Source organism: Triturus cristatus, chromosome 6 (genome assembly GCF_964204655.1).
Source record: "Triturus cristatus chromosome 6, aTriCri1.1, whole genome shotgun sequence".
NCBI lineage: Eukaryota > Metazoa > Chordata > Amphibia > Caudata > Salamandridae > Triturus > Triturus cristatus.
The window spans coordinates 835,221,240-835,246,288 of record NC_140589.1 but is presented as its reverse complement, the minus strand read 5'-3'; the positions used below and the strand labels follow the sequence as shown (position 1 = coordinate 835,246,288).

At 41.6% G+C, this 25,049-nt stretch overlaps 1 protein-coding gene across 5 annotated transcripts in view; it reads right to left on the bottom strand.

Annotated features, from left to right (window-relative positions):
* The window catches only part of ARID1B (AT-rich interaction domain 1B), a 736,193-nt gene that overhangs the window by 58,741 nt on the left and 652,403 nt on the right, over positions 1-25,049 (bottom strand). For 3 of the 5 annotated variants that reach the window (XM_085611434.1, XM_085611436.1, XM_085611435.1), the window contains 2 exons: positions 10,485-10,594; positions 9,241-9,399 (listed from right to left, as the gene is read on the bottom strand). In XM_085611434.1, coding sequence (XP_085467560.1) covers positions 9,241-9,399; positions 10,485-10,594 — 269 coding nt within the window. The remainder of the gene's footprint in view (positions 1-9,240; positions 9,400-10,484; positions 10,595-25,049) is intronic. The other 2 variants (XM_085611437.1, XM_085611438.1) reach the window with 1 other exon arrangement.

The following is a 25,049-nucleotide window of genomic DNA, read 5'->3' as shown; positions in this document are numbered from 1 at the left end:
GATTTTCATACTACAAATAGAGTGCCCAGTTTAGGCTGGCTTTGTTTGACACGACTAGGCCATATTAGGCTGCAGCATTTAAGCATAAATGTTTGTGTGCACGAACCCTGTATGCTCATGTTTACTTTCTGTTTAAGGAAATCATTTTATTGCAGCTGCAAACCACGGTCTCCTCTTGCATCTACCAAATAATGTTTCATTAGCGTCACCAGGAGAGGATGTTCTGATATTGTAACTTTGCAGGATCACTCAGCTGAGCCTCCGTTAACATGTCAACATTATTTATGTGCAAAAACAGTTCATTATTTTTCCTCTCGTGCTTTGCATTAATAACAAATTATGTGCACTGGTAGCCAAAGCAAGTATATTTTATTTTTAAATGACCCGATAGGTCAGTATGGGACATTTACGTATATAAAATGGTGTGCTTTCTTTGCCTAAAACATTTAAAAAGGCGTGCGTTTGGGAAACAGTCAAACTTTAGAGACATTCTCCTTGCTGAGTACTAAGGGTGAGATGCTAGTGGTCCTTTCTGCACGTAGGGCTCATTTACTATTATATGAATTAAAGAGGGGCTTCTCTTCATTTTACTTTGAGTTACAGAACAGTGACGGTCGCACTGGGCTTTTATTTAGACTTTGAATGACACAGATCTTATGTCAGTCTGCTTGACACTTCGAGAGGGCTAGCTTATGCTTTTGGTTCTGATTTGATTATGCTAATTGCCTGGAGTGATTAACAAACATGTTTGCTTTCTTAATGATCATCGGGATATTTGAATAAATTAAAGGAACTGAGATTATTGTTTCAGGCCCTTTTCTTAATGTTATTGGCTAAATATCTGATGCCAGGGTTTTTCCCTTTCCTGCTACTTGACCCTCAAACAACCAGATGAAATGAGATATGTTTGGGCGTCGACAAGTGTTTGACCCTAGTTGGCAGGGGAGTGCAACTAGAGGCAATTGTTCTGTCTCACTAAAATATTTGGATCTCGGTTTCAGAAGATTAGGACGGGTAACTAGAAACAGTTGTACACTCGGATGGATTTCATAGTCATTTGACACAGAGAAACAGCTAAGTTAGTGAGATATTAGACAGACTATTTCTAGGTACACTGTCATAGCAATGTAGAACCACAACTGGGCATAACACTCAAGTGAGAAGGTTGTGTGAAATCAAACTATTCTCCTAAACGTGCTATCCCACTTCTAGAAACACAAGTTTGGCTGATCTTCAAAGCGGTTGTCCAATTAATTGCTTTGGACTTCCAAATACTTGGCTTGAGGGAATTCTTACGTTTGATGAAACACCCTTCAGCTTGATTGTGAACCTTGGTGCTTTCAAAGTTGCACAGAGGATACCAGAAAAATGAAGGAATATAGAGAAAACTCAAAAATGACAACAGATTTTTTCAAGGCTGAAAAATGATTTTATTTTGATTATGTGTGTACAGACTGAATGTTCTGTATAACCATTCTCGTTATCCAAGGGTTCTCAGTGTATTGTCATCCATATTTGACTACTAAGTGTGTCGTTTTCCTGACTAAGTGTCATTTGGATTCCTGTTCTACTGTTACCACATTACTAGTCACAATGTTGATATATTTAATCTCCTTCTCAAGGCGTAATATACATCTCAATGATATTGTATTTCTTTCACAAACAAAAATGTCTCCTAGTTCCAGTGAACCAATGTTCTCTGATTAAATGTCCCTACCTCATGGTCTAGAGAGTTTTATATAGCGCTGACAGGACCCAAGGGTATCAGAGCGCTTTACAGCACGTTCACAGGAAATAAGAAAGAACAGACACATATCAAAATGGAGATGGTAGCTAACGGTGTATATCCAAAGGTTAAAGGTGCCGAGCGAGGAGGAGATCCTTGAGGGTTTTTTTATTTTAAGGTCACGAATGGGGGGTTAGTTCTGAGATCTGCTGGTAGGGAGTTAATTATTTTGGGGGCATTGCCCGAAAAGGAGCAAGCTAGGGCTTCTTGTTTACACCTCTTTGGGGGAATGAGAAGTAGGTTGTTGGTGCTCCTCAGGTTTCTTGCCTGGTCTGCCTTGGTGAGCTTGGCTGTCAGGTAGACTGGTTTACCAGTGTGAAGGACTTTGTGGCTGAGACAGGCAGTTTTGAACTGGCAGCAAGCTTCAATAGGGAGCCATTTGAGCTCTTTCAGGGAGGGGGAGATATGATTGTGCCTTTTAGCTCCAGTGACCATCCTTACTGCTGCGTTTAGAGTGGTTTGCATGGGGGCTAGGTGGGATTTTGCTGAGCCTGTGAGGGCAGCATTCCCGTAGTCTAGTCTGGATAGAACCGGGGCTTGCGTTGCAGTCTTGAGATCATTAGGCGGGAGGAAGGGCTTGATTTTGTTGAGTAGTTTTAATTTGTAGTGGGCACTCCTTGCGGTAGCCTTAATTTGTGAGATCATGTTCAGGTTAGGGTCCAGTAAGATACCCAGTGACTTGGCGGAGCAGGCCAGGGTTCGGTCGAAGTTTAGGGTTTAAGCTTAATCCATTCTTGGGCCTGGTGGGTTTTTCCGTTGTTTGAGAGGAGAAGGATTTCCGTCTTGTCTTGGTTTAGTTTTAAGTGGTTGTGTGATAGCCAGTTTGGGATTTTTCTTTATAGTATTGTTAAAGCGGCGTATGTCTTCTGGGGAGGAGACTTCCAGGTAGAGCTGGATGTCGTCTGCATAGAGGTGTTAGGTGATGTTGGCTTGATTGATAATGGTAGTGAGAGGCTCCATGTAGATATTGAAGAGAGTAGGTGAGAGGACTGAGCCCTGAGGGACAACTCTGGTTATAGTAGAGGTATCAGACGTTGCATTGTTTATTTTGATTTGTTGAGAACGGTTGTGAAAGAAAGATGTGAACCATTTCAGCACCATGCCGTCTGCTCCCATCCGTTGTTTAAGGATGTTGAGAAGAAGTTTATGGTCCACCGCGTCGAAGGCAGCAGATAGGTCAAGGAGGATGAGCAGGCAGCAGGGACCTGCATCCATACATTTATGGATGTCATCTGCTCTATTTAGTAAGGTTTTTTTCTGTGCTGCAGCCCTTTCTAAAGCCTGATTGGTGAGAGGCCAAGAGATTGTTGGTGTCAATGTGCTGGTTGAGTTGGAGCAGGACACATTTTTCGAGGATTTTGACCAGGAAGGGCAGGTTAGAGATTGGCCTGAAGTTGTTAAGGTCTTCAGGGTCTAAGCCCATTTTGTTTTTTAAAGTGGAGAGACTTGGCCAAGTTTTAGGCAGTCTGGCATGACCCCCGTGCTTAGCGAGCTGTTCATTATCATCGTCCGGAGGGGTGAAATTATGTGACTGAGATTTATTGCCATGGAGGCCGGAAGGGGGCTTGTGAAGTGGGAGGAGGGTTTTGCTTTCACAATTAGTTTGGAGATGTCCATTTCTGAGAGTGGGTTGAATGCTTTCCAGCAATTTTGGGTAGAGGGGACCCTAGGGTTTGGTTTACCACCTTAGTCTCAGGAAGGGGGATCCCTACTCCGGAGTCCGGGGAGAGAAAGGTGGGATTTTTTGTATCTGTGGGGTGGAGGGAGATTGCGGAAGGCACTTGTGAGTGGCGTTCAGCGGAGGACTCTATCTTCGTGATTTTCTCATCAAAGTATTTGGCGAATTTATCACAACGTTCTTTGGAACCCTGGGGGGCTTTAGCGTGTGGTTTAGAGGTCTGTTTTTTTATGATGTTGAAGAGGTTTTTTTGATGATTTATTGCATTTTCAAGGGCATTGCGGGAAAAGGCTGCTTTTTCATTGATGATGTGATTTTTGTATGTTCTGCTCTGAGTTGACGGAGGTGAGTTGTGGAAGGGTTTACTCGCCAGAGTCTTTCTGCAGCTCTGAGTTTTCTTCGTTCTGTATTGAGGTCCTTGTTGAACCAGGCTCTCGAAGGGGTGTCTCCAATACTTTTTAGTTACAGGGGGGCTACTTGGTCTAGTATGGCTGACATAAAGCGGGTTGTGAGGTCGTCTGTTTTTGGGGGAAGGCTAGAGATCATTTTTTCTTCCAGATCGGCTAGGGGAACCTGGCTTAAGTTTCTGGACCACTGAAGGGTTTTCTTAGTTTGGATGGGGTATGGCTCTTCCAGGTTTAAGTGGAACAGGATGATGCAGTGGTCCGACCAGTTGACTGGGTGGATGTGGATGGTCTGTGACATCCTTTAACTCTTTAACTGAGTAGCTGTCATATATGTGTTGGGGGGGGGGGGGGGGGGGCAAATGATTTTCAGAATGTTGCAAGTCATTCATTTAAGATGATACCTGTAGAATTATTTGACCCAAACCTTGAAAGAATTCTGTACCATATTTTTGATTTTGTCTTTTCCAATGGGGTTTCAAAGCACTGGTGAACCGGCTAAAGAAATTACCACATTGCCTATACGCCTTTCCTGCTTTATATATTTTGTATGTTAGCATTATTGGTATTGTTACACTTTCCTTTTCCCTCCAGTAGCTTTTCCTCTGATGCACAGTTTTTCACATCCCTTTACAATAACACCACAAGGGTGTTAATTACGAGAGACACAGGGTGACACAAAAAAAACCTATGTACTTTGTAGTGGCTCCTGTGGGGAGTGCTCCACATCTGCCAGCCCCTCAAAACATCTCCCTATTGTTGTTGGTGCCCCTGCCATTCCCGAGGCACCATGAGAAACAAATATGAAAATCTGTGAGCGCCCCAGAGGATTCTGGGGTGCTCCCTTTGCCCCAAAGATGAATATTTTATTAGAGGCTTCATGCCGCAGAAATTGCTTTCCTTTATTTGTGCCGAACCATTTTCTTCTTTTCTGAAAAAAGCCCTGGTCCTACTTGGGGCACCACTGCCATTTTTATTATTCTCCTGGGGGTCACAAGTGGAGTTCTAAAAGCCCCTGCTGGCTCCCCGCATTCATTGCACCACTCATGTGTGCCGCATAGGAGCAGTCTTTCTTCCCTGCTTGCCTGTAAGAAGGGCAGGAGCAGGAATATGGCACTCTTCCTTCCCACCTACAGTGAATACAGGTAGGAGGCTCAATGTCAGGGGTGCCCACCGTCCTCAGGCATGGGAGGAGGTAGTGGAGAGCCAGGAACCATCTCAGCATCACTCTGTCCTCCTTAAGAGGAGGGCCCCATTGGACATCTTGGTATCCAAGTGGAGCAGCGCTCATTTCTTCTGGAGTTAGCTTTGCATTGGTCCCAGAGATGCTTCCATTGCAATTAGTTGCACTGCCCCCCAGGACACTTGCCCCTCCCCAAGGGACTCTGCAATACATTGGACCCTCCTGGTGGCAAGGTTTGTGGGGAGCACTTCCGGCATCCTGGCCTCCTTCACATGACCCTGGAGGTCAGGGTGGGCCCTTTTTTATGCCTTTCATTTGTTTAGTTCAGGAGTCCTATAATTGCTGCAACATACTCTCCATGTTGTGGCCAGTCAATTAGGCTCTGCCTATCCACTTCAAATGGGCTAATCAGGTCATATCTGGATACCAATGGTCCAGATATCTCTAACTTTTTACCAACAATAACCCCTTCATTTTCTCCATGAGCCCCTCTTCAAACACTGGTTTCCTGAAAACCGCTGAATGGATTTCCACAAATAACCAAGACCATGCTTTCTGAGTAAAGTTCTAAACTTTTGCCAAATTTTGTGTAATTCTGTCCAACTGTTTTTTTTGTCTCGGAGAGCAAACTTTCCTATCGGAATTAAAATGATAAATCACAATTTGGAAGTCCCATCTTTTTCCTGGCCCCCTTTGACAGATAGGCACCTGATGGAGTGAAGAGCGGGACTTCTCTAAACCCTGGAAAGACATTTCCTATTATATTACACACTATTCTATCATTCATACCATGTGTCAAAAAATATTGATTGGCTGCTGTTGAACATGCTTTCTGTTTGTACTACTTTGGGCACTTCTAACCCTACCATGTTCATTGTGTTTTGTTTTGCATTATTAGCAACTTCACATTTGTTTGGTGAAAGCTCACATTTTAATGTTGGTCCAAGCAATAATGCAGGAGGAAAAAAGGCCGAGCTAGAAATGTGTAAATTGGACATGTTGACTTTTTGACATCTGCTCTAGAGTGCAGTGCACCTGAACAAACAAACGAGTATTGACAAGTCTCGAAAGTCCTAGATTTTGTACAGTGAACAGTTAATGTACTAGCAATACCAATGATTGGACTTTATAGACACTGTACACACGGCGACAAAAGTCAACCTATAGATTCTAGAAGTAACCAGAATATGAAATGCTGGCTTAACTCTAATTTTCCAGAAAAATACACCGACTTTACTGAAACAACATTTTGTAAGGCAGCAGCCTTTGTTTTAAGTAAAAGTGTGAGCAAAATGATGTTGAGTCCTATGCTATTGTTCAAGACTTGTGCCCTTTTATTGTACGAAGTTTCTCTTACCGCAGCCAATGTATTGCACCTCTCTGCTCATGTAACCAATTGTAACGGTGTACTAAGCGACTGGCCAAAAAAAGGAATTCTTTTTTTAAAAAAAAGGATGTTGAGTACTGAATGTGGGCCGCTTATAAGTTATAAATCAAAAATTATTCTTTTAATGTCATCTTTACTGCACAGAATCAGAGACTACCAATACATTTGGCCGTGCCAGGGCAATGTGTTTGAAAACGGATCTAATACCGCAACCTGACGGCTGCCCTAGCTGGTAACTGACACCACAGGCAAAAGAAGGCTCAAGACAGTGAGATACTGCTGACAGAGAACAATGGAGAGAAAGGAGAGATGGCAGGCAGATGAAAACAAATGAATCAGAAGAGAGCAAAAAAGGAAGGGCACGTGAGTAGAGTGGCGCTAGTATATGAAAAAGAGGAAGAGAATGACTGAGTGAGCTGGAGAGCGGGGATAAGAATAATGTTAGAGAGAGGAGAAAGAGGTAAACCGCAAGATATTAGGGATGTGGAAAAGTCTGAAGTTGCAGAAGGAAGGAACGAAGGATCTGAGATTGGCAGATAGAGAAAAAATAAGATACAAGAGAACGCATAAAGGCAGAGGAAACAGAAAACAGAGCAATGAATGAGGTGAAAGAGGCATAGAGTCGAAAAAGGTTGACAGTGAACGAGAGAAATAGGGACAGAGATGTAGGGGAAACTTTATATTTCACTGGTCACACCTGCTAATGAATTCAAAGACTGCTCGAGAGGAGACTAACCCGTTTTTCACACAGGAGATCACTCTTTAAAGATTATTAAGGTTTCTGTAGTTTGGGGGTTCGGAGCGGGGTTCTAATTTTAGACTAAAGCACCAATATCAGAGTATACATTACAATATGTTTTTATTTTATTGATTGCAGTACAGTGCATGAAATATTTGTTTTCAATGTTAAGTAAAACAAATTTTATTTAGAACTTGATCAGTTTAACATAAACCGTACATCCATGAATATAGGAAAACACTGGGAACACTCAAAAAGAAAAACAAAAAGAGCACAAGCCTGCAAAAAAATACAAAAACATGAAGACTGGGAAACAGAGTTTGCCTTGTGAAAAACAACACACCAACTAGTTTCGAGGAAAAATGTAGAAAGCAGAAGACGTCTCTGTAAATCGATATCATTTGAGTGGGAGTTTGAGATTAATTTTGTGTGCACGTTTTTAATTTTACATTCACAAATGCAGTTTGTACATTTGTGACTGCTTAGGGAGAAAAAAATACTATACGCAGTCAGTCGCCTGAAAGATTATTATATGATTCAAGAACGCATGAGGAACGTTTTTGTTTTGTTTAGCATAGTTTTGCATTAAACAGGATCTGTGTGCCATGCTTACCCTAATGTGACCAGAGGCACGATGCACAGCCATGAGTATACACTGTCTGCAGGGGCAGTGTGATATCACTCCCTGTCATATGTCCCACTCCCGTCATTCCAAAAGTTTGACAAATACTCCCAAAAGGTTTTGCTAATTTATTCTCCTTGCTGAACTAATGCGCAACTCAAACATTACCTCCTTGTGACTCAGCCCAGCAAAGATCCCACACACACAAAGTTCACTGACTCAGACATATTAAAGTGATGTGGACACACAGCCAGGTCCGAATGCTAAGCTTTGAGATCTGCTTCTAGACTGACATCTAAGCCTGGAAAGGTCACATCTCGTCAGCCAGCAGTGTGGTGTGCCCTAGATGCCATCTATAAGCAAACACAACCGAGGGGAAGATTTTGAATGATTTGAGGCACCGTGAAAATCCAGTGAAAAACAGGTTATCCAGGAGGCCGTTGTGACTGCTCAGATGTTCTGGGTTCTTCTTGGAAAGGACAGGTACAAACTTCCTACAGTCTGTGGCTTGATTAAATAGGAAGGTCGGATGGTATTGATAATAGTGACTAATGTCAGAAACCATTAGATCCACAAAGTAAACAGAGAAGGATGTGCTCACAACACATTTAAGACAAATTTATGGCATAATCCCAAACAGGTACTTTTCAAACATTTAGTGGTATGTATAGTGATACACAAATCTAAACGCACAGGAAATTGCTGCACAAAGTCTTGTTGGTTTTACCCTATTCAGTGAGGTAGGATGGTTGACACTGGCATGGTAGTTGACAGTATTCAAGCGTTAGGTGAATGTGGATTATGGAGTCGCTATTATCTTTGGCGTCTGATGTGCATTAATGCTCTGTTAGAAGGATCGGAAACTGGGATAAAGCAAAGAAAGCTCACCATGAAGAAACTTCTGTCAATTCCAAAATTTGTAATGATGTCATCATTCAATATTGTTGCAGGTCTACTTCTATCTACTGGCACCACTAAATACCCAGTGTGTTGCCTTTTAGACCAGCGTGCTCCACTAAAACATTTAGTAAACGTTTCGGACAAAGTACAATTATGGGAACTCGCAACGTTACCCGCACTTCCAATTATATGTCTTTAGAGATGGAATGTAGACTAAAATGACACAGAGAACAGCCATCGGTGGGAGCGAGTTTCAACCCACGAAAAAAAACATAATTGTCAACATCATCAGAATGTTTGCCAACAGCAGACAAATAATGCAATGCCACACTCACAGCTGTATTGGCACCGAATGGTGGCTACTATACAGAAGGTACTCAATGATTTTTTTTCCTATAAATATGAATTCAGTCACTTAGCCATAAGGGGGAAAGATTATCAAAATTAAAAGACAGCAATCATTAATAAATAATTCATTAATTATATGTGTAAAAAAACAGAAAGAAAGAAAAAAAACAGGAAAAAGAACAGAGCCACTTACAGGGCTTGACGGAGCCTTTGGCCAGCCTGGGCTGCTAATGCTATCACTCTCATCTCCATGAATGGAGGAGATGCTAGCAGAGCTGGGGGACATTGGGGGAGGGACTGGCAGGAGGCCTGGGGTTAAGGGCTGAGAAATACCATGTGAGCTGTAGCTATCCTGCGACAAAAGAATACAAACATATAACAGAGGCAAGGAAAAAGTTTGTTAAAAAAAATTTCTCCCAGCTTAAAACAGCAGCACTAGAAATAGGCTCTTCGCCAATAGGCAAGTTGACAGAGCAAGGTGGCATTCATTTCCTTCTTTTGGGAGAGTAATTTCCTCCCGAGATGGAGGGGCGTGTTAATATTGGAACAGTTATCCAAGCTCAATTGCACCAAGGCCAGCAGCAAATCGAAACACCTCCATGCCAAGCTGTTTCATGGAAGACACAAGGCTTAACCGGTCACACGAAGGGTGACCAAAAGGAAAGAACATTAATTAAAAATAATTAACTAATTAAAATCAAAAGGAGGCACATTTACATGTGACCAAGAACAGTTCTCAGTTGCGAGAGGAACCCAGATTCAAGCTAAATTAAATTTTAAGAAAAAAAAAGCAAAGAATATTTTTATGAATTTGGGTAGTACTGCTGCTTTAGACAAGGGCATCTCAAATATATCAAGAGCCACAGACAAACAAATGAGATGAGCATTAAACAACCTTTCTCATTAGTATACGTTTCGCAACGTTTGCTGGATGCTTGGCTCGCGTTGTTAAAGCCACCATGCTTATTTCAGGCCAACATGGATCGCTAAGCATCGATCTCTCGTAATGACAAGAAGAAAAAAAATATCAAAACAAGCTGTTCGCCTTATTTATTAAATAAGGCACGGAAGCGGGAAAAAAAATGATGTTGAATGTTGCTGGTGTTACTTAGGCGGCCAAGACCAAGAAGCCAAACCAGAGTGTGGGGAAGGGGGAAATGGTTGTAGTTTGGAATTCAGGCAATAAGTCACATTACTGTAAACTTGCCGAACCTCCTTCTCAGGTCCCATCTCCCCTCCCAAATCTGCCAAACCTACCAAAGTGCAACGAGTTAAGACGATATTACTTTCAAATCCTGAGAGAAACATGGAACTCGTACAGATGGAGACATGCAGGGAGACAAAATAAAGCGAGGGCCGGCCAAAACCAGACAATGGACTGCAGCTCAGCACAAAACATTGAGCGGCCAAGCCGACACCACCGGAAGACGGAAATACCTTTGGCTTGGGTTGAGGGCGCAGGGGCAGATCTTCCTTGCCATCCAGTTTGAGCGAAGAGGAGTGTTTTGACTCGCCAGGAGACATCATGTCAGGCAGACCCATATGCCCTGAAAAACAAGCAGAGGGAAATAAGAAGAGAAGATCCTCGGTCTGGAGCTAACCTTTGAAAACAATGTCCTCTAGATGCAGATCTCACAGGCTTTTTCCAGATGAAGGCGTGTACCTTATAGATTTAAAATACTGCTGCCAAGGTAAATGTTTGTTTCCCATCTCTCTCCATTGGTAGCCTCCAAGCTCCTGCATAAACTGACTGAACAATTAACCTCCTTTTCAATAGCTCTTCATTTGGACTGTAAAACATAGAGAAACCACTAGTCACAAAATCAGACCACCCAGTCTATGTGGAAAAGGGGATACAAAGGGTAATCTTTACATGACCCATAGCAACTGATCATGTTATCCTGAATTTGGTAATATTTTGATTAGGATAATCTACGGACACCTCAATGAACTAAGAGAAGATATTTGCAGTGAACGATACAAAGATGTCCATGAACGGCCTAAACATGACATTAGTCTGCGCTGTGAGGTATGTCAGGGAACATGTATTGATGACAATCTGCTGGCGATATACATTTAAATATAAATAAATAAATAACGTAAACAGAAGAACAATAAAGTTTAAAACCTTAGAAAAAAGGAGTAAACAAAAAAATAGAAACTAAACTAAAGTAGAATTTTTGTGGCATGACTTCCAGTAATGTCAGGGTGATATATATTTTTTGTTTAACTAAACTGTTTAGAATGCTTGCAAATATCTGCACCAGACACATAAAAAGGCTGACTTTCAAATTAGTATAATATTTTACCACTGCGGAGTACAATCTAAATAGCTTTAGCAATATAATTCAAGACCAGGGCTATTATTAATGTAAGAAAATCTAAATGCAAGCTTAGATATAATTATTAATATAATTTAAAATTTTAAGTTTTTCCCCTAACAAACTGAATGAGCTTTGAAACAAAAATTCAAGAAACGTGGTGGAAAAAGGTCTACTTTAGAAAAACCCAGTAAAAAAATAACACTTTGTGCAAAAATGGGGGGGTTTGTGGGGTTAACACCGCAGAAAGAAAGATTTTTGCAAATAAGGCTTTTAGTGAGGAGAAAGAAGTTACCACCCAAGCGTCACCAGTGCGTCGAATTTCAGTAAGCAACAAGCAGCAGGCTTCACAATATGCCAAAAAGCTTTTTTAAAAATCACTTTGCAAATTGCCCACTACAGAACAGTTATTGCACGTATTCGAGTATTACTGTGTTTTAGGAAATAATTAGCTTTAATTAAAGCAGCAGCAGAACGGGCAGGACCCTGGTGAGGAGGCTGGCAAGGGCGCCAGTGCTAATTTGCTAATATCTTTTGCATCACTGACGGCTGATGAGCCCAGGTCTGCCAAAAAATCAACCCAGCAATGTGCCATGTACATTTGCAACTTGACTCACACAACTCTGCGTTGCGCTAACAGTTTGCAGAGGGAGTCATTCACAAAATATTCGTGTTCTTTTGGATCACAGTAAACACAATCTTCTGCCCTGACAATCCTGCAATTAAAAAAAATGTAGGGAGGAAGGCAGAAGGCTTGTAATTCCTATTTGTAAAGTGCTAACATATCAGCCCTTAAGGTTTCAAGGCGCTGGGGGCCGTCGGGGAGATTAAGTCAGCCATTGCCCAGAGTCACTTGGTGCTGAGCTGAGTTGCTGCAGGTGCCAGCGATGGAACCGTGAGCCCTGCGCTCCGGAGTCAGCCGCTCTGGCCGCTGAGCCACACTGGTCCCTCTTATTTTCAGTGGCTGTGTTGAAATATCTTTACCACCACTTTACAAGACTGGCGAACACAGAAATTGAGAGTTTGGATCAACTGACTCAACTATTAATATGTTGAGCACAATTCCATCTGATGGTGGTCTTGCGTTCACTAAGCAAATGAAAAGGGATTATATTTTTGGGGATGCAGCCAAACATAACATGGACTTCTTCGATAATAATATAATGGATAGAGTAATAATTGTCCTCCACATTCTAAGGTCTTAGAGTTTATTCTTTTTCAAAGCAAGAATAAGTCCCAAAGCAGTAACAGTCCTTAATTACTGTTCTTAGATAAGCTTGGGCAGTAGAAGAATTAAATTAGTTCTAAAAGATGTACCCTTCTAAAGACGAACCATGTACCCTGATTGGTTATCAGATTAGAGTACAGACATCCAGAGTGCGGCAACCTGTCCCCTGGATACACTACTTCAAATTGCCTCTTTTTAACGGAAATTAGGAGAAGAACAAGGGAACCCTCAAGGTGAATTAAGGACCTTGGGTGACAGTTATGTATGAAAACAGTGGTCCTTAAACAAGTAAAATGACAGTAAGGTAAATGTAGATTAGAATCAATGCTATATTCAGATTGTCCAGCCGGACAAACGATTTAATATTGCAATAAATCAATAGACAAATATGGAAACAAAATTCTCGTGGGACACAGTCCTGTATACCGTAGGGCACATAACTATTACAAAAGATCAACAAGGACATTTCAGGCAAGACAGTTATAGCTTACACACCGTAGCGGTTAATTTATTCTGGTAAACGGTGTGCCACTTTTGTAATCGCACTGTCCATTCGCTTTACTCTATCCGTATTCGGGGCACCTTACATCACTGCTTGGAAAAATAAGGGCCCATTCCTACTTCCGCGCATTGGCCCCTTGTATTCACATCGATCACGTTCCACCCTAGAATCCGGCTGATCTATTTGCCCTGCCATTTAGATACGGTCTCACAACTTGCGAGCTAGACGCATGCTCACATACACAGCATGCTTTAATGCCAATCACGTCCACATCACGTGAGGTTTTCAAATTGAGAACTAATATTGCTCCATCACTATCAGGTCGCCCTAATTCTGTCCTTTTACCCTTTTACTCCTCCCACCCCGGCTTTCCCACAGGCAATTTCTCTTAAATCAGGCATGCACTAAATCAATGTCCTGATGAAAAACGTCGTCGACCCAAACAAAACAGCTTGCACATTAATCCATTGTGTAAAAAAGTGTTTTTCCAAGCTTGACACAATTGATACTTTACAAGCTAGAACTGTTTTGCCTGAAATGTCCTTGTGTGTTTTGTAATGGTTATGTTCCCTACGGGATACTGGACTGTGTCCCACGAGAATTTTGTTTCCATATTTGTCTATTGATTTATTACAATATTAAATCGTTTGTCCGGCTGGACAATCTGAATATAGCATTGATTCTCTTCTTAACGCAAGGCAAGCTTCGGAGCATATCCGGCACGTTTATTACATGTTTTGACCAAGCTCTCAATTTGAAGATGGGATGTTTTACATGACTGGGTTTCATATACGTCTTTTCTCAGAGTACCCACAAAAATACATTATTCCATATTAGCCTGATGGACTTCGCTGTTTCACACATTTTGCTGTTCTTCACTGGCTGACATTTCTTTTGCAGAGAGAGGTCCAACGCTTTGAGATAAACTTCAATGAGCATGTAAAACTCTGCTTGAAAAACGTGGTTAGTTAAAAGACTGTTTGCTATTCAATTGCATCCCTCAGACATTGAGATGTTGGCTGGTAGTCCTTATGAGGTTAATAGGTGTGTGACCTCAAAACATATCAAATTAAAATCAAGGACCCTGACCACAGTACAGAGTTAAGAAAGGATATGTGAAGAAGTGCAAGACATTATGAAGACCAAAATATCAATGTTTGCAAAACTGAACTATAATTTCAATATGAACTCAATTTCCTAAAAGATGGAAAATGTTGTATTACAGCACCAGCCAACCAAGCCCAATTACTTATGTAAACTATTGCAAGCTCATATGCATTCCAGCCCTACCAAAAAATGTTTGTGCTATTTGTAAGGTTACACGAAAAAAATTAAAAACAGGTCAGCTATTTTATTGGTAGTGAGATGTAAAAAGAAAATAAAGCAAAAGAAAGTAAGAAACCTCTTGACAGCACTTATAAGGAGGTCTAGTGATATTAAACAGAAGGCTCAATTGAAGGTTCCAGCGGTGTGAGGGTAACACATACTTTGTCAATGGTTTGACTATCTGTATCAAGTTCCATAATATTCAAAAAACGTCCGACTTAGAAATACATTTAGTACCGTAACCTCAATATTTATCTGCCGAGTCTGCAGTGTAGGCCCAATCTTCAGAGGACTGGGAACCCAAATCCAGGCCCTACTTTTAGCTATAACACAGGACAGAAACTATAGAGATTCTGTTCATTAATTAGATTTTAATGTGGCCTTCAAAATATTTAATAACAAACTTCAAAACAATACTCGTTTATATTAAGCAGTCTTCAATCCAACATCGCCATGGTATGCAATGCGCAGTGTCACCAATTGGTATGTGCCATAAGCTAACAAAGGTGAAACAATTACAGTCAATGATACTGCTGTAAAGAAACTCCCACCAAACAAAGAAATGTCTATCTAAAGAGAATTGGCATTGCAAATATGATGTTCAATCAAACAGCCCAGAAAAAACACACTTGGGCAGCTCAAGTGATAATCTTACAAGCAGATTTTCTTTTAATCTTTTTTGTGTCATAAACCTGATTAAATAATTGTCATAACTACACTGGCACAACCGAAATAATTACTTATTGCCTGAAACCTGTCACAAATTGCCACAACTCCTTAGGTTGGGTGAAGATACAAATCCTGTAATGTTTGTGATGTAAGAAGAAAGAAAGCATACACCACAGTGATGAGGTGCAGTCACAGCTGGCTAGCACTGCTCATAAAAGTCTAATTTTCTATGGAGTGCCGCAAACAGTCTGGGTCACAACTTTATTCTGCATGCAAGTCAAACTTCCATGAGCAAACCTATCACATCTGCTGTCACAAGTTCTTATAACCTGAATCCAAGGACTTTTATGCAAACAAACAGGAATTAAAAAGAGGGTGGGGCTAGTGAAAGAACAGGGGTGGTCTCAGGGAACAAACGAGTAGGATGGCCTTCCGGAAGGTAGGGCACACTCACATTGTCATAACTTTGTCAGTATTCACAGAAAATGTCAATGATTTTTCCCATCCCACTTTTATACGGAAATATACCCTTAAAAAAGGATGGTGTACCTACGGATGGAAAAATCCCCTAACACACTCATCTTTCATGAGGGGCAGGATAAGGCATTTCTCTGACAGAGAAAGGAGGTTTGGGGTGTTAGGGGCGCAAGACCTGAAGTTTAAATGTCCCCGTTTATCGCCTGCCTGCATTATGCCAAATTCAACTGGAGCGCCCCACCGCTTTGCCATTAGTGGCCTTTTCTACAGAGAGGGAAGACAAAATGATGCAAGGGTTAAGAGCGCCATGCAGAACTCGGGAAAGAAACTCACAGGCAAACAGCCCATATCAAAGAATACTGAAGAAAAAAAAAATGTACTTCACATGGGAGCCACATTTCGGGCCCGTTGTTAAAATCTTTCAGCAGCAGGTACAACATAACAGACAGTAGCAAGCGCCTTTTGGGCAACAAGTGCCAGTTATTTTTTAAGCAAATTTCCCAAATAAAACCACTACATTTAACTGCAAGCCATGCCACATATCGTTGACAAATAACTGTATTTTGGAGCATGCAACGTTTTCTGGACAAAACTATCAGATTATGCAGCCACAAACAATTAACTATTTTGCACCTAGTACAAGAACAGCATATGAATGGGTTTTTGCATGAAGGAGGTTTTATAGATGAAGTTTTGCAAAAGCAACCTTTAGACAGAGAGAAAATAGGCACAGGCACCAAAATAAAAAAGAGTCCCCCGTTTGTGAATAACATTGTTCAGTGCTTCCCAAACCTTTTAGACCCAGGACCCAATTTTTAGAACGACAAACTTTTGCAACACACCTAGCTTTCATGGACATGAGGCGTGCGACTTTTTAATGTAATTAAAGCATCGTGTGCCAACGCATTGTCCTTTCCAGACAGCACATTTTCTATTGCACTGGCCACTAAATTTGCACAGACACAGTTTTACTGATAAAACTATACTGCAAACAAATGATAATGTGTAGAAATCGGGTTTCAGCGAATATTTATCATTTGTGCATCACCAACTAAAGTGTCTTGATTTGTTTTGATCCTATTTGTTTCCATCACACTTCAGAATAACAAACAAATATGCTTAATTTGTGCAGTTCATTTACTGGTACTACAGTCTGATATCTAGGGGTAGGGGTTTTAGTATAACCAGGAAGAATAGCGCTCAGACTAGTACGCGTTGTGTGAATTGTGCTCAGAATATGCACGATGCTGCCAGGTCGGGGGAATTACCCAATAACCCCCGTAAGTGTGTGAGTCAAAGAACCCACACCAGTCTAATGAGTACAGTCCCGGGCACACGTGGTGGGGGTATGATAATGGTATGAAAGACTCGTTTAGATTAAAATTGCGGAGGTAAATGTAAATTGATACTTGTATAGCGCACTACTCACCCGCAAGGGTCTCAAGGCGCTTGTACGAATACCGCTGTGGAACCCATCCTGGCTTTCCCTGTGAGGCGTCCACTCCTGGGCACCCCCAAGGTGGAGGCCAGGCATCCTTTAGCGTTGTGGGGGCCGTTGTGGAGATTAAGCAAGCTATTGCCCAGAGTTGCAGAGTGGGACTCCATGATTGGAATAGGCACCGAGGCGAGAATTATCAGGTCCGTGGAATTTTGAGCCCAAGACCCGCCGGGGCGGGGAATTGAACCCTGGTCCCGGGCCAGACCTCTGCATCAGGGTCTGCCGCTCTAACCATTGAGCCACACTTCTCCACAACATCAGTATAACGTTCAGAGTTATTTAATGAAGCAACAACAGAATAGAATCAAACAACCAGCCGACACGTGTTTCGTCACTAGGAAACTGTCCCGTGACTCTTCAGGGCTGTGTGGCGATGTAAAGCGAGTGGAGGAGGTCCCACAGAGCCGGTGAGAATTCCAACCCGGCCTGGGGTACGAGGAGGACTAAGTAGTAAGTGATGAAGTACAGTGCAGGAGGAAATCTGGTAAGCGGTGAACACGGCTCTGGTGCCATGTTTAGAAAAGAATTTTGAGAGGTGCGATGTCTCTTATGGCTAAGCCGTGGCGGGTACGCCGCGCTGCGGGTGGACGTAAAGGCCTCCACTCGCTTTACATCGCCACACAGCCCTGAAGAATCACAGGACACTTTCCTTGTGACAAAACACGTGTCGGCTGGTTGTTTGATTCTATTCAGGTATTACATTCGGTTGTGTGCTACAAAAAATGACATCCTAGGAGACAGTGATATGGTTAACAAAGTGTCCCACATTTGCAAACCAGGGCAGCATTGAACTTGTATAGACAGGTTGTTTAGAGTTTTGCAAGGTCTGGAAGACTGCATGCATTTGAGCTTCCTGTATGCAATGTGCTTAATAATAGCAGGGAAATTAACAGCAAAAACTGGCCCACTAGACAATGAAACAGGCCACAAACGGTAAAAACACCGTTCCACATACTGACCTGTCAGACCAGCCCTTCGGGCATTGCCAGAGTGCCCAACAGGCCTGTCCGACCTTGAAAGCAAACTTTAAAAAATCCAGATAAATGTAGCTAAATAAATCTTACATAGATTTCAGAACTTCGATTGGAAACAGCTCATATCTGAATGATGGGCAAGATTTCTTCATTTATGATACAGTGAATCGTGCAAAACAGCTTGAGGCAGTAAAGGTTTACATTGGGGGTGGGAGGTGTCAAACAGCTACCCCATGAAAGACAAGCTCCTGACTGCTGAAAACTATCCTTACACTCTCCGCGTGTGTACTCGGCTCTTCATCTGTTACCCTCTGAATGAATGAATGCGGAACAAAAAAAGGCACTTCGAGAAATGCTCGAGCGAAAGTTGATAAATGTTTGCATTATTAAAAATCCAATATCTCAATATGCATAACGTAATAAGAGCCCGACTCTGTCGTACAAACACTGCGAGGATAAATGGCCTTTCACCGAGCAGATCTTTACTCTAAGGAATAACAAATGGTTGAATTATGTGGAGAAAAAAACACCCCAGCCCCTCTGAGCGTGAATCTTCCTGTAAACTAGTTATTTCTTTGGAATAAATAAATCTTTTCAGGCAGGGCGTTCTGCCATCTGTTTGTTGTGGGTTAGATTCTCGGCTCTGGGGGCCAAGAAAAAACATACGAGCATTACATAAAAGGATCCGGAATGTAGGACCGCTTGAATGCTAAACGATCTTTTTATTTTAAAGAAAAACAACTTAAATAAATGATTACAAAGGAAGTCTCTGCATTCTACAAAGAACAAGCTTTGGAATAGCGAGTGGAAGTGGCCATGGCAGGCTGGTACGATGCTAAAATTATTTTTATTGCACGCATACGGCACCTAAAATACGATGGTATATGCTCGCTATAAAAAAAATGTAAATTTATAAAACATTCGCTGATACGGGTGCCTTGCTAGTGATGTCTTTTTAAATATCAACCCTTTCAGTAGCGCCTTCCATTTTATTAATATGTGTAAAGGAAATAAAAATAAATCACCAGTAACCAAGCACTGAAATCGAAGGAAGCTACCATGTGCAGGACCAACTTTAATAATAAAAAAAAGGGTTGAAAAATCAAACACAATTTCGCTGGACACCCTGCAGACAAAACACATATCAACTTTTTAAGTTGATATAAATAAATCAAATTAAATGCACATTTTAAACAGGTTTGTCAGTGAAGCGAAATGAACTATTTTTAGTGAATGTGAACAATATGCAAAGGTTTTGTGCAGTCACTCAGTGAAAGTAGCCAGTGGGTTAAGTAGGCTGACCAATTGCGTCATACTGTCTGCTGTGGTGGGAGAAAGTAACTTGTGAATTAAATTTGAACAGGCAAATGGATGAAGCCCGCTGACCAAAAGTCCCTCTAAGTATGTATATTATGTGTGATTTTTTGGAAAAACAATTTTGCGAGACAACCACATCTCAAGGCCAGACCTAAAAAGCCTACCACTAGCTAGCAAAAGCTTCATGGAGCTATGTTCTCTCTATAAACGTTGGATGGCAACAGCAAAGAACATGCCATAGACTGTCCTCAGTGAGGCACGGGATATGGAACGGGCTCCATTAAGGACAGGATGTACGCTAGTCTCAGTTATTCAAGGGATGGAAGGCACCGCTACACATGGACAGGTAACATACCCTATAAAAACCTATGATGATGAAATATGATGTATGGAACTTACGAGTAAGATACACTGATAGGGACAAAACATGCTCTACGATACACAAAATAAAGGCGCATCCCGCAACGACTAATGAAAAAGTTGAATATGGCCAATAAAGTAGAGGACAAAGAATGCGATCTTCGATGGACATGACATATAGTGGTCCAAATTATTCAACGGATGATATGTGCTGCAGGGGATGGAATGCGTCTTTACACAGGGACATGAAACATGCTTCATAAAGACCTCATAACAATGGACGTGTGCTCTATGATACATGGAAAAAGCTCTGATGATGAATAAAACATACTACATCCCACAACACAAGAGACGTAAGAAAAACCTTAGACAATATGGACAACACAGGGTCTCCAAAGAAAAGAGACACTTTCATATGAAGAAGCATAATGGAATATTTCATGGCGTCTTTTAAAACTTCCATACATTCCTAAGAAAGAATGAAATACCCAAATTCTAGAACTGTAGGATCCAGAGAGCTAAGTTAAAGGTCGCTGGTCACTGATGCAGCACTTTCCTACCAAAGAAGGTCAACCATAATCTACAGCTTCAGGACAGTTCATTGAGAAGTGAATCAGGTCTGAATGTTGAATCCGTTTATAAGCCCGAGCTACTGATTTCGTGGTTTATGAGAAGAGAGGAGTAAAAAATAGACAAATCTGTTCTGACAAGTTCATAGCGAGTTTCAGCTAATGTTCGCTTTGCTAGGAACCTGGACACAATGCATTAGCATTTTGAATTTTGTTTAGGCAATCTTAGGACAGAATATCTGGTAGTGATAGTGTTGTACTGTAGCAAGATGATTGGTACCGAGTGATGATAAATGTTTCAGACTTAAAATTAGTATTTCTAGGATTCAAATTATATTAGAATTCTGCCTTTTCGAAAGATATAAACATGGTTGCTGTGTTGTTCAAGAAAATTTGTATATGCCCAGTCACTCAAAAAAGGTAACTACCAGGAAAGAGTTGAGGGCTAGGCAAGCGACTGAGTTCTACAGTGACTTGAAAGAGAAAGTGCAGCCTCTTAAGATTATTTGCTTTTACATTAGAAGATCTGACATACCTCATCAAGGCCTAACAGAAGACAAATGTAACCCACCAATGTCACTGCCATTATTTATAAAACATTTTTTAAGACACAAGGCTACTGAATATTGGCTACAGGGTTAATAAAATAATAAAAGTGAGATCTGTGCGTTTTATTTGTCACATCAGGATATACACCTACAGACAGGACTTGGCGTGGACTGGAAGAACATCACATATAAACTAATTCAAATGAACGTCAGTTATTGGTGCTAAATGGTTTGACCGTTTCCTGCTTCCAGTAAAGTAGCAGAGTTAGGTGAGCGATGGCATGGGCGAAGGTTTGCTGCAACTGGCCTATCAGGCAGAGTAGAAGAGAATGCCAGTAGGAGAGACAACCTTGCATATAAGAATGTGTCCAGTATTGAATCAAAGGGGATTATGTAATGTAAACAATACCAGTATTAATTTGGAGGTGGACTGAGAAAGGGTCTACAAAGCAAAACTAACATGCACTGGCAAAGCCAATAGGTTTTGCATATGTGACATCTACTGGCTTTGTCAATGTTTGTAACTTTTTTTTTTTATTTAGATACGTTGCACTGGAGGGTGGGCTGTTGTGCAACATGGCTTAACGTTTAAAAAAAAGTGCAATGACGCAGCAAGCGTTGACCGTGACATAGTACTTTTTCTTCAAGCCATGTTGCACAGCAGCCTGTGTTGCTGTGTAATATGTCGAAAAAGCACCGGAAGAGGGTAAGCAACACGAGGGAGGTGCGAGGGAGGTGCAGGGGAGGAGGGAGGGAACAGAAACAAAGAATAGGAGGCAGTTGAGAAGCAACAGCAGTAAGGTGAGTGAGAGGAATGAGGGTGCAGCAACACACAGCAAGAGAAGGGTGTGGGGGGGCAAACATGAGGGAGCAGCAGGGGAAGGAGAAGCAACAACAGGCAGTAGCAGTAGGGGGGGGGGGGGGGGGAGACTGTACAGTACCATGCACTCTATAGGAGTGCACTGGAAAAAGTAAAAATGAAGTACATGGAGGAGCGTGCTGCCAGTGGAAGGGACACTTGCCGCAAACAGGAAGCTGAGCTAGGTTCATGTTCAAGCCCCAGGAGAAAGTAGGGGGCAGCCAGGAGACATGACCAATAACCAGCAAGAATGACATGGAAGCCAACAAATGGTAAGTAATGGGCAGGTTTTAAGCCAGTTTAAAGCTTTTTTTTTTTTTAACATACGATTTTGCTGACATAGCATGCAACCTCTCTCGGGTGAAACCTAAAAATAGACCTGTTTGTTAACCTAAGACAGGATTTTTAACTGAAAGATCTTTTTTGTTATGCTGCAAATTAAATGCATTCCTAAGATACTGGTTTAAGATATAATTCTCCAAAGAGCAATAGGCTTTGCTCCATAATTTTTACGGCCCATACCTATAATATATGTCTTGACCAGTTAGTAGTCAAATCTGCCTTTGCTGTAAAGGCCACATAATAACTGATTCATGTAAATCATTATCAGTTCTTGCACAGAGAACAACATTGTCCACCTAAAGCAGTCTGTGGATGGGCTTCCTTCATAACCTTGGCGTGTCACGTGTGCTACTCCTCAAAGTCCCCTTGAGGTGGTTAATATACAGGATAATGTGGGTAGGTGCCAGGGCACTTCTTCTAAATAAGAACGATTCTGTATATTAACTCATCTGGGCTATAATCAATCAGGGCGATCAGGTTGTCATTTACACACTGCAAAAGGAGGATTAACTGTGTTGCAACCTCTAAACCGGCCATCATTTCCTATCATTTGAGATTGTTTACTATCAAAAGCTGTACTAAGATCCATGAAGACCAATTGTAAGGTTCCTTTTTGTTCTTCCACTTGTTTCATGGCTATAAGATGTTGACAAATAAGTTGATATACAGTGCCTAACCTGGGTCTGAGGCCATGTTATGTCCATCAGAATACGTCTTTTGTCTGTCCAGGACTGCAGCAGTGATAATAGCACTCTCCAGTTATCCTGACAGTAGAGTCTGTGGGAGAGAGATCGATCCATATAGCTTTGGGCTATCCCTGCCCCTATCCATGCCCATTATTCACGACGAGCAGTGTAGACTCTTCCTTTACAGACTCACCAAAATGAGTCGTCGCAGGCACCCACATCACTGCGTTCACCTGCAACATACGTTCAGATACGACACTCTTTCAAATAAGCTGTCCTATCTGGACGGGGGAGGGTGAGCACCAGTGAGCCTGAGAAATGTTATTCAAATACATCCAATCACTGGTTGCAACAATTAGATGCTCTCAACCTGCATGCACACAAAAGGACAGTATGCAGGGCATGCTCTAAGGTAAGGGAGCATGCAAGGTCCCCACTCTCACATTAAAAACCGATAGGCAACATTTAATAGGTCCAAAATCAGGCCCTATAGAAAACTGACCTATAAGAGGAGCAGATTAAGTCACCTCTAGCCTTACTTTCTGAACTCCCCTTTCGAAGGCTCAGTGCAAAACACAACTCACTTTTTAATGACTAGCCCAGCATCTTACTGTCAGTGTTCCCTGCTTCTTTATTTCTTCTTTAAGTATTCTAATCCAAACCAAAATCTGTGATATTAACTAGTCTGATCACTTATTATGGTTTAATCTGTTTCATGATAGAGCTGTGCCGTTTCAAAATAGAAAATACAAATAAACCTTGGGAAGCGAAAGGTCTAACACACGCTACCTCCAAACTGGCTGACAGGCCAGCAATGGACTACTGAAGCTTCCTGGCAGATTTGGGTGTCAGACCAACAGCATCACAGGGCAAAAGGCAACTTGCATCTAAGATCCACGGTGGGCCTGGAACACTGAGCACCCTCTCCCTGCCGTAATAACTGCCCTTAGATATGGCAGCTCTGCCGTGTCCCTTTCCCTGCCTGTAAGCCCAGAGCGGCTTTTTTATCTATGCTATGGGAGCTGCTTTACTTACAGGACTGCCTGATGGTACCAACGCACTGGGGGCTGTGTACTCTCCCTTGTAACTCAATTAACTAGTCAGGTTCACTTCCACAGTTACCACAACACGAGTATCCCTAGTCTACAGACATAGAGGAACTCTGCCTCTCAAGACTTTCTGTCGATAAGCACATGAGAAAAAACAATTTATTTTTTATATATGACCCTCACCCACTCTAATAGTGGCATGCTTCATCATTGGGTCCAGCTCAGCCCCTAAAAGCCGAGGTGGGCTCAACCATATTCCAGGGAGCACTTTCACAGTAATTTCATCACCAGAATGGAGTCGACTGTCCACGTGTTGAAAGGCGCATAAAACAGGTTCAATCCTTACGTTTACTGGTTCCGGTTATGTGTATTGCACAGACTTAAACAGAAACCTTTAATGCAGAGGATTACTATAGCTAAAGGTAAATACCCTCTGCGGCTTATGGTGTAGGAAACTGGGGTGACTGTTGATGAATGCATCCAGAGAGAAAAGGAGCTGGGTCTAGGATATATTGAAGAGAGACTCAAAGCTGGGCCCTGTGACGTTATGGTTATCTCTATGGTGTAAATCAGCACCGTCTTAACAGGGAAATGTTTACTAATTGCTTATGATTAGTGCTCCTGGTTTTATGTTTTTTTTTTACATTTCCGTCTGTATTTATCCACATTTATTATGGGTTTTGTGAAAAAAAATAAAGCTGAAACTGGTATAATTCCACATTCATTTAAACAATAAATATGCAGTCATGCTGAATGCATGCCCGGTTTCAGTGATATGAACACCCACAGAAGATAAATCAATACACTTATATGAAAATATGCACATTTCAGTATCAGCCTTGTGCATATCTACTGCTGTTTAAGCGTCTTTACTAAATTTCCTTTTTTTTTTTTTAACACCCTTACCTATCAATCCACACAGGTATTGGCATGTCAGTCATGGCAAAATGTATTTAGAATCACTCAAAAAGCACCCAATTTCCGTTTTTATCCACATTTAAAAAAAATTACAGACTAGAAAATAAATGTTTTTCTGTCTGTGTTTATCTGTAAAAATCAGTAAAAACGGAAAACAGGGAGCCTTACTTACGATTGACCGAGTAGCGTAGAATCTATATTAGAAATTCCAGTTTAGCAACTGATTCCCCTCATCTCTGTGCAAACTTGTGAAGGAGTTTAAGAAATGGCTGATTCTGATGTTTCTAACTAGGTGGCATGCAGAAAGAGACAGAACTGAATTACAGGAAAGCTCTGTAAGATGTTATTCTTCTCTTACG